General features: G+C 43.1%; 1 protein-coding gene and 1 long non-coding RNA gene across 2 annotated transcripts in view; one reads left to right on the top strand and one right to left on the bottom strand.

The window, feature by feature from the left end:
- Window positions 1-14,376, bottom strand: part of LOC128908222 (uncharacterized) — a 45,572-nt gene that overhangs the window by 18,142 nt on the left and 13,054 nt on the right. The gene's annotated exons all lie outside the window — the stretch shown is intronic.
- Window positions 1-14,376, top strand: part of AKR1D1 (aldo-keto reductase family 1 member D1) — a 35,534-nt gene that overhangs the window by 16,197 nt on the left and 4,961 nt on the right. The window contains exons 2-6 of the mRNA XM_054197921.1: window positions 571-738; window positions 5,275-5,391; window positions 9,849-9,926; window positions 12,219-12,341; window positions 14,102-14,211. Coding sequence (XP_054053896.1) covers window positions 571-738; window positions 5,275-5,391; window positions 9,849-9,926; window positions 12,219-12,341; window positions 14,102-14,211 — 596 coding nt within the window. The remainder of the gene's footprint in view (window positions 1-570; window positions 739-5,274; window positions 5,392-9,848; window positions 9,927-12,218; window positions 12,342-14,101; window positions 14,212-14,376) is intronic.

Genomic DNA, 14,376 nt, shown 5'->3' with positions numbered 1-14,376 from the left:
AGCAACTGTCCAGAACTGGGAATACCAGTAGACAGTCCTGAGCTATCACCCTTCAGATTGTGATACCACCAATGGTAAGCTGATTTGAGGAGAAAGAACTGAAATCCAAATTCCTGCTCTGCTGGGCCATAAAATATTCAAACAGCTTCTGATCTGTCAGGTGGTTGCTGAACCAAAAAGCCCTCTTCCCTTTGAGTAAGGGATTTTACCAAATGGCTGTTGTAAGAAAGCCCTTGTTCTCTAGGTAAGAAATTCTGAAATAATTTTCATATCAAATACATTCAGTTCTACTTTCTGAGGACTCTAGCACTCTCTCTTTCCTGGACACATAGAGAATGTTTTGCTTTGCTCCTTTTTCCAGTCTAATTCCACATTTGAGACATTTTTGAAGAAAAGTGCACAGCACATTTTTATTCAGAAGTTGAAATACAGGTGCCTGTGGAGGTACAGGATGGTTAGACTGGATAAACTCCAGCATGAACCTTGTACATATCGCAGGGACTATGTAGCATTGCAGGAGAGGTGAGCAGAAGGCTGAAACCATGTTTATTCTTTTTCTTTTCCCGTTAGACTCCCAAAGGTTCCTGTTTGGAGTCGGTGAAGATTGCCATTGATACTGGTTACCGCCATATTGATGGTGCCTTTGTCTACTACAATGAGCATGAAGTGGGGCAAGCCATCAGAGAGAAGATTGCTGAAGGAAAGATCAAGCGAGAAGACATTTTTTACTGTGGCAAGGTGAGAAGCTGCACTCATTTTTGGGTTTGTTTGTTTTTTTGTTTTTTGTTTGTTTGTATTGTTGTTGTTGTTGTTTTTTCTTACACTAAATCCAGGATTTCTGTGAATGGGCTTTCTTAAGAATGCCGGCGGTCAACATCTGGCATGCTTCCAGAACCAACATCCTCTGCTTTTCTTTCCTAGCATTACCATAATGCCGCATAGCTTTATGAGCACTAGATTTGCTGTTAAGCACAGGAATCACTGTTGTTCTCAGTTTAAAGCTCTGTTAGCAATGGGAACCATGCAACATCCATTCTGCCTATTGTTGTAAGCACCTGCAAGTTTAGACCGTTGCTACGCTCAGCGGTGCTGCCTAAGCTGTTACTGCTGTCCCATGTGTCGTGCTGGCATGCACATTTGTATAGTCACACACTGAGCCCGACCTGGACAATGATCCTGCAAATGAGTTATTTTCTGTTAGAACAATTCCCCGTACAGGTTTGCCGTGAGGTTGCACAACAAAAGGGGTGGAAGCAAGCACGTGCATGCAAGTGTCTGCGTACAGGAGAACAGCAAGTGCCTACATCGGTACTACTGCCAGAAAATTACTCATCAAGCTACACCCTTAGTTACTGTATCACCTGTCATTAAAACGTTCTAGGATGATGAATCAACTCACTTGGAGAGAAGACGTCATCATGCTTCTGCTCTAAAGCAATGAGGCCGGAGTAATGCATGAGCAAGTGAATACTTTAAAATCTTAGCTGTAAGAGCTGATTCTCTTCTAGGAGAATGAAATCCCTGGTCGAAAGAAGTGTCTGACAAAAGTTGTTAACAACTACAGTAAAGAGATCCTATGTATAAGAGAGAGAACACATTGCAGAATAAAGATCAGGTGGCCCCAGAAAGTTCATGGTGCCTGTCCAGTTTCTAATGGAGTTTATGGCCTCAAGTTCCCCTTCCTGCAGTGCTTCTTTGGATGTATCAGCCTCATATTTTCCCTTTCTCCTTTCCCAAATAAGACGTAATCCTCAAAAGTTACTCAATGGCCTTGGAAATAAATATCATGGTTCCTAGACTGAAAGATCCCATGGGATAAAAAGCCTGTTCTACTGTGAGCAATTTAGTTAAGCTCTATGATCTGGGAAACTAAGCTTTGGATTGGGTAGTTTGCAGACCAAGTGGACTTTCAGCAGCTAAAGACCAATTTCCAAGTACAGCAATTTCCAATCTGTAAAGTATGCAACTCTTTTCCAAGTTCCCTGCTCGGTTCTACTGGTAACAACCTTGCCATCCTGAGAAAAGATTCACGTCCTCAAATTTTCCACCTTTATCAGGGTAGTCTCTCAGTCTCTCATATGTCCAATATGTTGATTTGGATCAGTCAAAATATTTTGTTTCAGCTGCTTTAAAGTTTCATTACTGCAAATTACCAGTAATATTTCAAATCAAAAACACAAAGTTGTGCCAAAAGGTTAGAACCAGATGGCCTAACAATTTTGAGTCTTCAACTTTTCCAACTGCTTCCCCTGCACTTTATTTTCCCATATAAACCTTTAGAGTCTGTGAAAGTGCATCTCTTGATAAAATTTTACCAGGATTCCAAACTTACTTTATTTATTAAGCTTTTCTATATTCAGGTGTCTGATCTAATCAGTAGATGATTTTCCTAGTTGATGATCAGTACTTAAACGTTGAGCCACCTGTGAAACTTCATTCAGTTCCTTGATTGTAAGTGCAGTTGTTCCCTACACTGCAAATCCTGCAAGTCTTAGGGCTGCAACTCGCGGTACCATGGTAGTCAATACCTGAGGTTCCAGCCCGCCTCGTGACAGTGAGATGGGGACACAAGTAGATTTATCTTTCTGTTGTGTCCTGTTTGTGCTCGACAAAACTTCAGATGTTTAAGGGTTCATTAGAGCATCTCTGTGGTCTTTAAGAAGTTCAAAAGCAGAAGTGGAAAATAATCTGCAACCAATTCAATCCATCATGATCCAGGATTTTCATAGGTTTCACTGAACTTTTTTCACAGCAGCTCTGAACTTCCCAGGAGGAGTGGGACTGGATGTCCCCTGTCTTATGAGCTTATGTGTCTTCGGCTTTGTGTACCTTTTGAACTTTTGTATCTTATGAACTACAGACAAATATCACGCCACTGGTAGATACATCAGCCACTGATTGGTAACTGACTGTTATAAACTGTTGCATCTTCTGGGAAACAAGGTAGATACCATAGACCGTTCTTGAAAGTAGTCTGCACAACAAAAGTCAGTTTTATTTTCAGCCTTACTGACATCAGAAGTGCCAGAAATTCCCAAGACCCTTCAGACACAGGCCCCTCACACAGATCTTTCCTTAAGCAAAGATGATGCAAATTGAAGGCTGGTCCGTCAGGACGGACTAACAAGAAGAGCCCTGCTGAGTGGCAGTGTTACTGGAATAGTGACTTGGTGCAATCGGGCTGCATCTGCCAGCTGAAATCATCAGCACTTGCACTTGGCTCTTGCTGCTGGCTGGCTGATCAGGCAGAGCAGCTCAGCATCCAGAAATTTTAGAGGTTTTATATCAACTGCCAACATCTCACTTGGCTTATATAGCAAGACCTTTTTGGTCTCCTCTTTCATCCCAGGATATTTCTTTCATTAAACTAGAAGTAACATTTCCAGGAAATGTGGTGTCCTGAAATGCCAAAGCCAGCTGGCAGCTTTGACTGCTCAAACATCTACATGGGTTCTACTTAGGTAGATAATACAATAACTTGTACAAGTCATGAAAACAGTTATGAAACGCTTAAGTTTCCATGGCATCTATGTATTAACATAGTACAAATGTTTGCTATTTCTGAAGGCTGTTTCTTTAGAACCTCTGCAGTATTTTAAAGGGAAGTATATTCACTGGCAAGTACTGAGCTCAACAGAGCTGGGCTAGAAAGGGCGCTTGGAAAAACTGCTTCTAAGCTATCAACATACCTCAGGTTACTAAATTTCTAAAACACAGTAACAAAACAAATTAAACGTGAACAGTATACAGACTCATTTCCATACCTATATTCAAGTCCAAAACAGCATCTCATTTTACATGTGAAGTGCTTAAAAAAACACCCATACCAAAGGCTTTCAGGAAATCCAGTGGAACAGTTTGAAACTCTGAGAGCAGGACCTTAGTACCTTTACTGCAGTACACCTCAGCCTGTGTGACCGCTGTCTAGCAATCTTGAACTCTTCACGCCTCACAACATACAACCGGGGAAGGTGTAGTATGAATTTCCAGGTGCCAACCCCCGCTTTGGTTTGCCAGCTTAGGGCAGGGTCAGACGCACTGCCCTCAGTACAACTGAACTTCAAGATAACGCATCATTGCCTCTGCTGGCAGAATTGAGCAGATGGTTTTCCCAGGAAATAACTATAATCTGAGTTAAAAACCCCAAACATCTAAAATACTTTAAAACTTACCCAGGCTATGTCCTTTGACACCTATAATCATTATCTTCTCCTGAAAATGGCAATTCAAGTGTTTTGTGTCTCAAGAACAAATTCATTCTACACCTTGGCATACAGTGACTGCCAGCTTTGGTGGCAGAACTGGCTAGATAATACCAACAATCAGCAGGTTTTTCCAGCCAATAAAGGTGCCAAAAAGCTCCACATGACTCCATATGTCGGTTCTGTGTGTTGAAAAAAGAAGACAAAATAGCCCAGCTTATTGTGTGCAAACAGATGGCACTTAAAACCTTCTATTGTGTGTTAATTCTGTTGGGCTTTTTTAACTGCAGCAATCAGTTTACTAAGAGCTCTTGGTTACTAATTACCATGATATGGTTTTATTCTTGCAAGAGACTTGCATCAGCAGAGTTCAGTTAGAGATAGTACTGAAAGTTAATCAACTAAGTACACTCCATGGCAACCTCAGGGCATAACCTCGCAGGGAAGCAGTGGGAAAGGCTGTGCTTTAACTAGTCACACCTGTGTTACAGCAACTAAATAATAATACATCTTTCAGTGAGGACTGGGTGTAAATTAAAACTTCCCTAGATCAGGCAAGCAGTCAGGCTCCATGACCACAGGAGAAAACCAAGAGGCTCTCTTAGTGCCGGGTGCTTGGCTGTTCTATAGCTAACTCACATGATCTGAGCTTCTGCCTTCAAGCATAAAACTGACCACAGACTTCTTGTGGGAACAGTTTTCCAGTGAAAGCATATGCTTGGAAAGCTCGGAAAACAAAAAGAATTTGCCTAAGTTCATTGAGCAAGAGTTTGCAATATACTCAACTCAGAAGAACCTGTCTTGTAATAAACAAATATGTACTGGCTTTATTGGGTTAGCACTGGGACAGTCCCGGGCGAGGATTCCTGCATTAACCTCTATATTTGCCTCTGGCAGAGGACAGGATAAGGCCCCTCACCTTTGTCTTGCAGTGATGTAGACCACAATGTCTTTGCGCTGTGCATAACAGGCTCTATCAAAAAGACAAGAGAGTGCGTGTGTGTGGTGCCAGTTGGAGGATGGTCACTTTTCCTCCTGGCACGCAAAAAAGATCCTGTGCTTGTCTCCCCAGCTGTGGAATACCTGCCACCCCCCTGAGTTGGTACGTCCCACACTGGAGAAAACCCTGAAGATCCTGCAGCTGGACTACGTTGACCTTTACATTATTGAGCTGCCAATGGCTTTCAAGGTAAAAGCAAAAATTGCCCCAAAAAAGTGCATGGTTGGCTCGAACCAAAGTCTTCATCTAGCATCTTCCTTACAGCTTCCAGTCCATGTTGAAAATAGCATTTTGGCAAGATAATCTTTGATATATACTGTATGCATATATTTCTGTGCACTACCCCCACAAAGAGAGCCTTATCAGTGATGTGAGAACAGTCCCCGACAGCTGTAGTATGGGGTTTCTCCATTGGAAGGAGAAGTCTCCTAACTGGGGTTGAACACTTCCTAAACCGAAGAATTACTGCAGCTGAAGCAGTACACGTGTCTTAATCCTCTGTGCGCCATGAGCAGGGAGTCACTGGAGGAAAGTAGTTACACAAAGCAATGAAGGGCTAGGGCTAGAGTTTGGAGGGGGAGAGGAAAAGTGGAAAAAGTGACCAAGTTCATTGATTTCCTTACTCTTTTCCAAAAACCAAATAGACTCAGGACTATTGAAGCCACTGGGCAAATTGTGGTTATGATCTTAATCTCCTTAACTCCAGTGCTCCTCTCTGACAGCTTTGCTAGATCACAGTTGGTCCCAAACACGGGTTGTACACCTCTCACTCCCAAAAGTTAAAGCCTGATATTCCTTCATACTGTTGTCTCTGGGCAACTCGCAGCCAAAACCTTTGAATGCAAAAGCTCACATTGCATGCCTCCCTTGCAATGAGTTCTTGCAGCTCCCAAAACTTTCTGGTTTCACAGCCATTTGTACCTTGCTTTCCAGTTTTCCTCCGCAAATACATGATATAAAGGCAAATTAAGTAATAGAGAAATTGGAAGAATGAGATTCAAAATGTATTTAAGTGGTTTTGAACCAGTTAAATGCTTTTTCTTAGAGAGAATAGGGTCAGGCAGGTAGCTGGGTAATTGTTTCTGTGGGATGCTTAAGCTCTAAACTGGCCCTTTTTTGCAAGGAAAGTAGTTCTCTGATTATTAAAATTATATTTTACTATGGACGCCCAACTGCCAGAAGCATCAGGTAAGAAGCAATTTACCAATGAAGCAATCACCTTACACTTACAGTTCCTTTTTTCCCAGGGAAGCCATATGCCATTAAGACCTGTATAGGATGAACTGGACTCAGATATTAAAACTTTATTTATACAGTCCCACGTATGGAATCCTTTTGGGTACATTTTTAAAAATTTCCCACCACTTGCAATTTCCTGTTTCCCTTTGCTTGTGTTTGTATTCTCTAGTAGTTCATTCTCCCACATAGTGAAGGTCATTGTCTCATAATATATAGACAGCTGGCTTTAAAGTAATGTACATCTGACTCCCCGAGGCCTGTATCAACAATCTGAGTTGTGAAAGGAGTAGCAGTCCTGCAGATTCATTCATGTCCCCCTTGAGAGGAAAAAAAAAGAAGTAGCTTTCTGCCTGAAAAATACACATTTGTCGGTGCCAAATACGAAAAGAAACTCCCCCTTCCCCTTTTGCAATGGTGACAGGTTTCCTTTCTCTGCTCCCTCTCACAAATGCACCCATCCCACATGCGATGCTTGCCTTTGGTGAGGAGTGTGCAGATGTGATGCTAAAAAACTCCTACTCTGCCCTAGTCTGCAAACATTGGTGCTTTCCTGTTCTGCCCAAAAGCCTTCTAGAAAAACTAGTCTCTGCTTGGAAATCAGTGAAGAACTTGAGACAAAGGTTATGGTCCCACTCTGAAACCAGTAAGAAACATGCCCCAGTGGAGCCCAGCAGTGCAAGCTCTCATAGGGGCTGTTAGGTAGAGCAAGAGGAATCTGTTTTCAGGCGCCACCACTCAGAGGAGGAAAGCCCTACCATGTTTGGGTGGATCAAGAATGGCTGACATTTTGGGGTGACATTTTCCACTGACCTACCAACATTAGCCTGCACCTCCCTGTATTTTTCCTTCACACAGATTCCCCTTTCAGGACTTTTGTCCTTCCTCCCTTTAGCCCAGCAGTGGTGCTCAGCCCCTCTACCCTAGCAAGGCAGATAACCAGCAGGAACAGGTCTCCTCCAGGCCACCACATGCCCACTGCCTGGGAGCTGGTACCTGCTGGCAGGTTTGCTAGGGGACTCTGCTCAGACAACTGATCCATCAGTAAACAAGTACCTGTGCACTAAATGATTTCCAAATCCATCCCAACTAAATTATTCTGTGATCCAGCAGGAAAGCAGGTGTTTTAGCTTTACGCTGAACAAATCTCATCCAAGTATCTTCTTGTCAGTTTAAGAGAATAAATCAAAACAGACCAATGGCCTCACTATCTGACTTCCTATTGCCTTCTGTTTATACAATAGGCATTCACAAGTTGTTAAAATTGCTCTCTTGTGAAAGCCCGCTTGTCAAAGACCATTTTGTGAAAGCGATGGGGTGAGCAGACCTGTGTTCCTGCATCTGTGTTGGTGAGGAAATTATTATAACGGGAGCAGGGTTTTTCCTTTCAGTGGTTACCGACTGCTGTGTTTTAAATACGCAAGTAAGTTGTCTGGTAGCTTTTGGAACGCCTCCAGACTTTGAACATGACATGATATGATGCGATCCCTGCATAGCGTCAGTGACTGTACGGTATTGTCCCACTTATTTCAGTGCTTGTACGGCAGCATGGTAGGAAGCCACCTTACTTTCAGTGTAAGGTACGTGGCTATCTCCAAGAGAACTGCAAGAGAAGACAACTGACAACAGCATTTGTGGGAATGACTGGTGCGGTGTAGCCCACGAGAACCCAAAGCTGAGGAATGTGATCAACATCTGAAAGGCCTTCTCAAAGACCCAATAATCACCATCAAAACATTGTTTTTCTCTCAGCACTTTATCCCTCTTTACCCATCTGCAGACAGTTTTTCCATTCAGGAACTCCCTTGCTTAAGAAGGTAGCTTGGCAGAGAAAGCATTGCCTGGAGACTATTGAGCAGAGACAACTGTACTTCAACATCTTGTGCAGTTCCCTGGAGGCAGTTCCCTGGAGTGTGAAAATCCACAATAGCTGGCACCACTTATCTCAGTCAAGTTAAATTCATCTTCAAGCACCATTCATCCTGACTTTGTTTGCTTTTTAGAACACAAGTGATAGAAGTAGAGGAAAATGACAAATTAGCTCGTGTAATTGCTGCCTGTTGACTATTATAAAAAAAAAAAAGTAATGTTGAACGGAAGTTAATGAATTAGAAGTGGAATACAATAAAAAGGTCTGGAATTCAGACTCATCCCCTAAACTCAAAGTCATCCAACTGCTATGCGTTGAGCTTGCAGTCCTTGGAGAGTCTGCTGGGATACCATGGGGATAAATGTTTTGTTCCAAAGTACCATGGGGTGGTTTTGTAAATAGGGCTTCTCTTCCTCAAGTTATAATGGCAAACAGTTTGCCTTCTAATAGAAAAGTGTACCCCAACGGCCACCTACCTCCTTGTAGTCAAGACTATTTTTTCAGTAAGACACAGCAACAAAGGCAACAAGTTGTCTTTGTGGAACTCATTGAGGAAAACCAGCACATTTTGAGGAGACGTGCTTATGCCTGTAATTTAGACTTTGGCCTCTGAAATCTGAGGCTGTGTTTTCCTTAGGTTCACTTTTCCCATGAAATGCCTTGAATTTTAACTTCTTGACTGAATTGGGAGGCGCCAGTTACTGATCATATTAGTCACAGCTGCATGTTCCCAAGAAGTTACCATGTCAACATCTTGTACCCAGGTCTTTGAAATGTAGCAGTTTGCAGTCAGATCAAATGTCAAACATCACTGAAGGTTTTTTTATGAAAAAAAAAAAAAGGGAAATTGCAATCAGACAAAAGGGAGAGAGGTGTTAATTCATTGCCTGCAACAACAGTGAAATGACCAGCAAATAAGAGAAAGCTGTGCTCGTGAGATATCAGCTCATAACTGATCTCTGAAGTCTTGTTTATGGGGTAGAGAGACAGGAAGAAAGAGTTCCTAGTACCCAAAGAAAGGTGGATAACACACTTAGGATGCTCATGGCCTGTGCTATAGTTACACATCTAGATTTTTACTACTAAGTAGTTCTTGGAAATGGTGCCTTCAACTGTTGGGAGCTGGACTGAGCTGGTACTCTTCCCAGGTGCCTAGGACACAAGCAGGATCAGGGGAAGGGCTGGGAAGAAAGGAGGGAAGAAGTGGAAGAGAATACAGGTTGGTACTCTAACCCAGCCCTTTGGAAGTAGACTAGTCCTAAGGATGCATAACATAAAGGTCAAAAGTTTATTGAAAAACAAGTCTATCCAGGAACTCCTGAGTGTGCACTCATGTGACAGCTGAGAAGTGTATCCAAGGATGATCTAGCAGTGGAGGATGTGGTAAGCCCAGCATGAATGACCTGTTGAACTTAGGGTGTTTTAGAAAGCCTTTGAATTTTCTTTTTTTGTTTGTTAGTAGAAGAGTCTGTGGAAAAATTTTTGCTCTAAGGAGTGAAATTTTTTCTTCAAAGCACAAAAGTGTGGTTTTACTTTTCAGCCTGGAGATGCAATCTACCCAAAAGATGAAAATGGAAAATTTATCTACCATGAGACAGACTTATGTGCCACTTGGGAGGTAAGCAAACACAACATCCATCCACATATGCTTTAAAAACACAGATCCTCATTCTCAGTTTTACTTGTGACCCTCATAAGCAAAGCTGAGGCATATTGACAGGGCAAATGGATCAAAATTCTACTAGCTCCATGGATAAATTTTACTTCTGTCCCCAAGGATGTTGCTTCTTGCCATCACTTAATTATTTTTATAACAAAATAAAACATTGTTGAAATATCTGACATCCACATTCCTTCCTTCAGAGAGTATACTCCACATTTTCTAGTTGAGATGTCTGCAGGTTTTTACCAATCTCACCTCTTTATCGGGTCTTTACAGCAGGAGAACGTTGCAGCCCTAACAAGTGACTGAATCCTCCTCAAAAAAAAAAAAAAAAGCAGCTTTCAATCTTCAAGAATAAAAAAAGCAAAAACAAAACACCACAAAACACACACACAAACAGAATTTGCCCTAAAGCTCATCATAAAAAATAAAAGGCATCACAAAAAACACCACCACAAAAACCCTGAAACAAGTTCACTCACTTCTAAATTTAATTATCAGATGAGAATGCAAGGTTTTTCTGCTAAGAAAACTTAGAGGGAAGTAGTATTTGCCTGAAAGATTACATCCTAAATTTGTTTGTGGTGCACCCTAGTCCTACAGCCAAATGTCTCCTTAAGCCTACTGCCACTTAGCTGTTGGATGTCAGGTGAAGCAGAAAGTGAGATCAGCAATCTCCTCACATTCCTGCCTTTCAAAGCCTTGGCCACACTTTAATTGACGGCCAAAGCTGGTCAGCTCTCCTTCTGCACCAGGTCTGCTGCAAAAGCATTGCTAATTCAGCCCAGTTCATACCAAGAGAGATGATGTGGGCTACTACACGCTCCACTTCAACTTACACCATCCAGAGCTGGATAGTTGTGTCCCAATTTAGCTCTACTTGAAGCGCAGCAGATAAAGATGGAGAATAGGTGAAATTCTGAGTGAAAGTTCAGAGTGCAGAGAGCCTGGGGCGGGCTTGGGCTTTCCCCGGCAGCTGAGACATCCAGGCTGGGTCACAGCAGGGAACAGGGACTTCCATGTTCGCTGTTTATGTTACCTTTGTCTTTGGCCGATGCAGTTCATTCCTCTCTTTCGCAGGCTAGTTGCTCCAATGTTGAAAGCAACAGCTGTCCGAACACCGTTATCTTTTTTGACTTCAAGCTGGTGCTTGTTGTAAAGATATGTTGTAGCAGGTCACCCTCTTCAGCTAAGAAGCCATGAGAAAAAAATAGGTGGTGGTGAGTGCCTGCAAATAATAGCATCAATCTAAATAAAACTGGCTAAACTCAATCCAGAGCATTTCACTCTCAGCATGGGGCTATCAGGCAAAAATGGCTCCGGATGACTGTATTTGCTGACTTGTCACTGAGTGATACAAAGCATATGAGGCCAACTAGAGGTCATCAAATACACGGTGCCTCTTACCTCCCTGCTTTCAGCTCCTGTGAGACAGAAAGGAATAACAAAACCGGCAGGAGGGGCATCCAGCTCCACGGTGGGGTCTGCTCTGCCTCAAACAGTCACTGAATCATTTGTGTGGAGAGTTTCTGGGAGAAAAGGGGAAGACCGTAGGAAAAGACGCTCTTTCCCCTTAACTACCCAGCAGATGAAGCTAATGAAGACCAGGGTGTGTATTCATATCCAGTACGCATAAGACTTTCTCAGCTATTAGGATTTGTCTGAAGTGGAGAATATCTAGAATTCCTGTCTTCTCCCCACCCCACCACCCCCCCCCCTTTTTTTTTTTTCAACTTTATACTCTACTGAAGTTTTCTGTGCTGGTTGTGATGTGCCTTGCCAGATATTTAGGGAATTTCACTGGATAGAGACTTCATAAGAAAAACTGTCGTACAATCAAAAGGAATAAACTGACTTATCAGGAATGCAATCTGCTTTGTTGACTCTGCCTTCTCCAGCTTTGAGGCAGTGCTAATGCAGCATAAAGTAAGGAAAACTCTTTGAAAGCAGATGTCTGGCATTTAAGTATCTATATCTCAGATTAATCTTTCTGCTCTCCAGACAAACGCTACCCTCACAGGAGGTATAAAACATTAGGATTTGGTCTGGAAAGTGGGTCTACGTGGGAACGGAGTTTAGAATAGCAGGGTGGCACCAGCCCTCATGCTAATAGAGCTGTTAGTTCTGCTGCAGCAAAGGATTATCTGCAGTCTCGAGAACGGACTATCTTCCACCTATCTCTAAAATGCATGCTCCGAGGAATCAAGCCAGCATGTGGGACTCCACTGGTCTTTGTTTTCTTTGCAGGCTATGGAAGCATGTAAAGATGCAGGCTTGGCAAAGTCTATTGGAGTATCCAATTTCAACCGCAGGCAGCTGGAGATGATCCTGAACAAGCCAGGACTGAAGTACAAACCTGTCAGCAACCAGGTAGGACTGCAAGCCAAGGGCAGTGCCTGCCATGGGGCCACTACCCTGTAGGGAACGCAGAGGCAACACGTGGCCTAAGCCACCATGTGCAAAAAGGTGACATAGGCTTTGCCACAGATGCTGCCCTCTGTACTGTCACGCTTCCATTTCTAGCTTGAAAATATTACTTATCCTATCTAGGCCAAAGATAAATATTTGAAGGTGCTGGAATGATCACTCTCCTCAGTTCCTGCTCCAGGACTATAAAACCGGTGCCTTTGTGCCAAAGCTCTGTAAAAAGGTTGAACACTGAGTCAATGCAGATCTTAAGTCTCTGCCATGTACCTTACTTCAAGTCCAAAAAATTCCCAAGGCAAACCATTCGGCGCTAACCAGTCCTCAGGGAAGCCATGTCCATCTCAGCTGACACCAAACCACACCAACCCTAAGCATCAGGGATCCTGAGTCACCCTAAGCTTCCCAAGTTTAAAAGCCGTTAGAAGTAACTCCTAAATTTTCTGTACCTGCTCTCTTGTGCCTTTCCTATAAGACATCAGTAAGAGTTAGAGGAAAACCTAAATCAAAGAGAAGGCCCCATTAAGTGACTGACTTGAGCTGAACAAGCCCATGAAGTTGATAGGCATGTCCAAGGTAAATTACAGTAGTGGGGCTCACAGAAGGTGATAAGCAGCAGTGACCCATCTGAATGCTCAATACCTTTAACTCTGGCATTTGGCAGCCCACTGCATTTCCTAGAAATCACTGTGAAGATCTTCTGACTCATCTGGCACAAAATAAATATCCACATTAGCAGAATCGGATGAGAGGCCAGAGACGGAGTGGGACCAACTTCCCACCCTCAGCACATGTCCTGGGGGGCTGGCATTGACATGGGGCAGGGCAGGGAGGCTGGCCATAGCCTTCATTACTGTCTTTGGCTGCAGGGAAAGGCAGCCTGTGAAGAGGAAATTCCAGCACCTTTCACTGGTATTAACATGCCCAACGGGTGCAAAAGGCAATTGCTGTTTCTGACATGCACCTAAGACTGCACGGAGCACTGTTGCTGCTCCCTGGAGTCAAGAAAAACCAAGCAAAAGATTAAGCCCAGCTTAGGGCAGCTCGCCAGCAAGCATAGATGTGCCAGCTAACTACGAACTACCTGCAAACAGTGGTTGCTCTGTCACCTTGTAGGCATCCCTTTCCTAGAGACTGAGAACGCAGCCAGAAAATCCCTGCCTGTAAGGGAATCATGCACAGTATTGGCAATGTGGGAGGGCAGAGCTTGTAACAAGGTCATAACCGTCATGGACATGTCTCACCTTTTGCATATCTCCCCCCCACCTTTCCATCTGGGACAGCTTATGCCAACACTTCCCCTAAAAACAACAAATTAGTCACCCTGAATGTAAGAGGTAGAGAAACAAAGATCTGACGCACATGAGATGGGTTGTCTTCTCAGCCTACTTCTCTAGTGAGCTTCCCTCACCTCCATCCCCCCGCCCCTGCCACTTATTGCCACCTTTCTGCTAGGGGCCAACAAAAATTCCCTGCAGCAAAATTAGATGTTGATTGATCTACTGTCTCCCCCCAAAAAATAAACCCGTCATCCAGCAATGTACAATTAGAACAGTAAGCACAGATTGAGTCTCCCTATTCCTTAACTTACAGGTATCCTTTCCTGAAAGCATCACCCGGTCTGTAGCTCTCACAAATATTGGGACACCATCTGCTTTTGTATCTGGTCCTGTTGACTAATCATTCTTCCTACGTTACTCTTGTAGGTCGAATGCCATCCCTATTTCACTCAACCCAAACTCTTAGAATTTTGCAGACAGCACGACATTGTTATTGTGGGATACAGCCCCTTGGGAACCTCAAGGGATGAAACATGGTAAGTCCCCATGTTATTTTCTAATAGAAGGACAATATCCAGGAAAAGAATAATAGTTCTCCACTGGTGGGTCTCTGTGCAAAATACCTTTGTCCTCATTTCTCAAAGCACTTTTGAGCTTCAGTGTCTAAATATTACTGTTGTAAATGTAAACTTGCAACACTC

This window comes from Rissa tridactyla, chromosome 1 (assembly GCF_028500815.1).
Source record: "Rissa tridactyla isolate bRisTri1 chromosome 1, bRisTri1.patW.cur.20221130, whole genome shotgun sequence".
NCBI classification, from domain to species: domain Eukaryota; kingdom Metazoa; phylum Chordata; class Aves; order Charadriiformes; family Laridae; genus Rissa; species Rissa tridactyla.
This window is presented reverse-complemented; position numbering and strand designations above follow the sequence as displayed.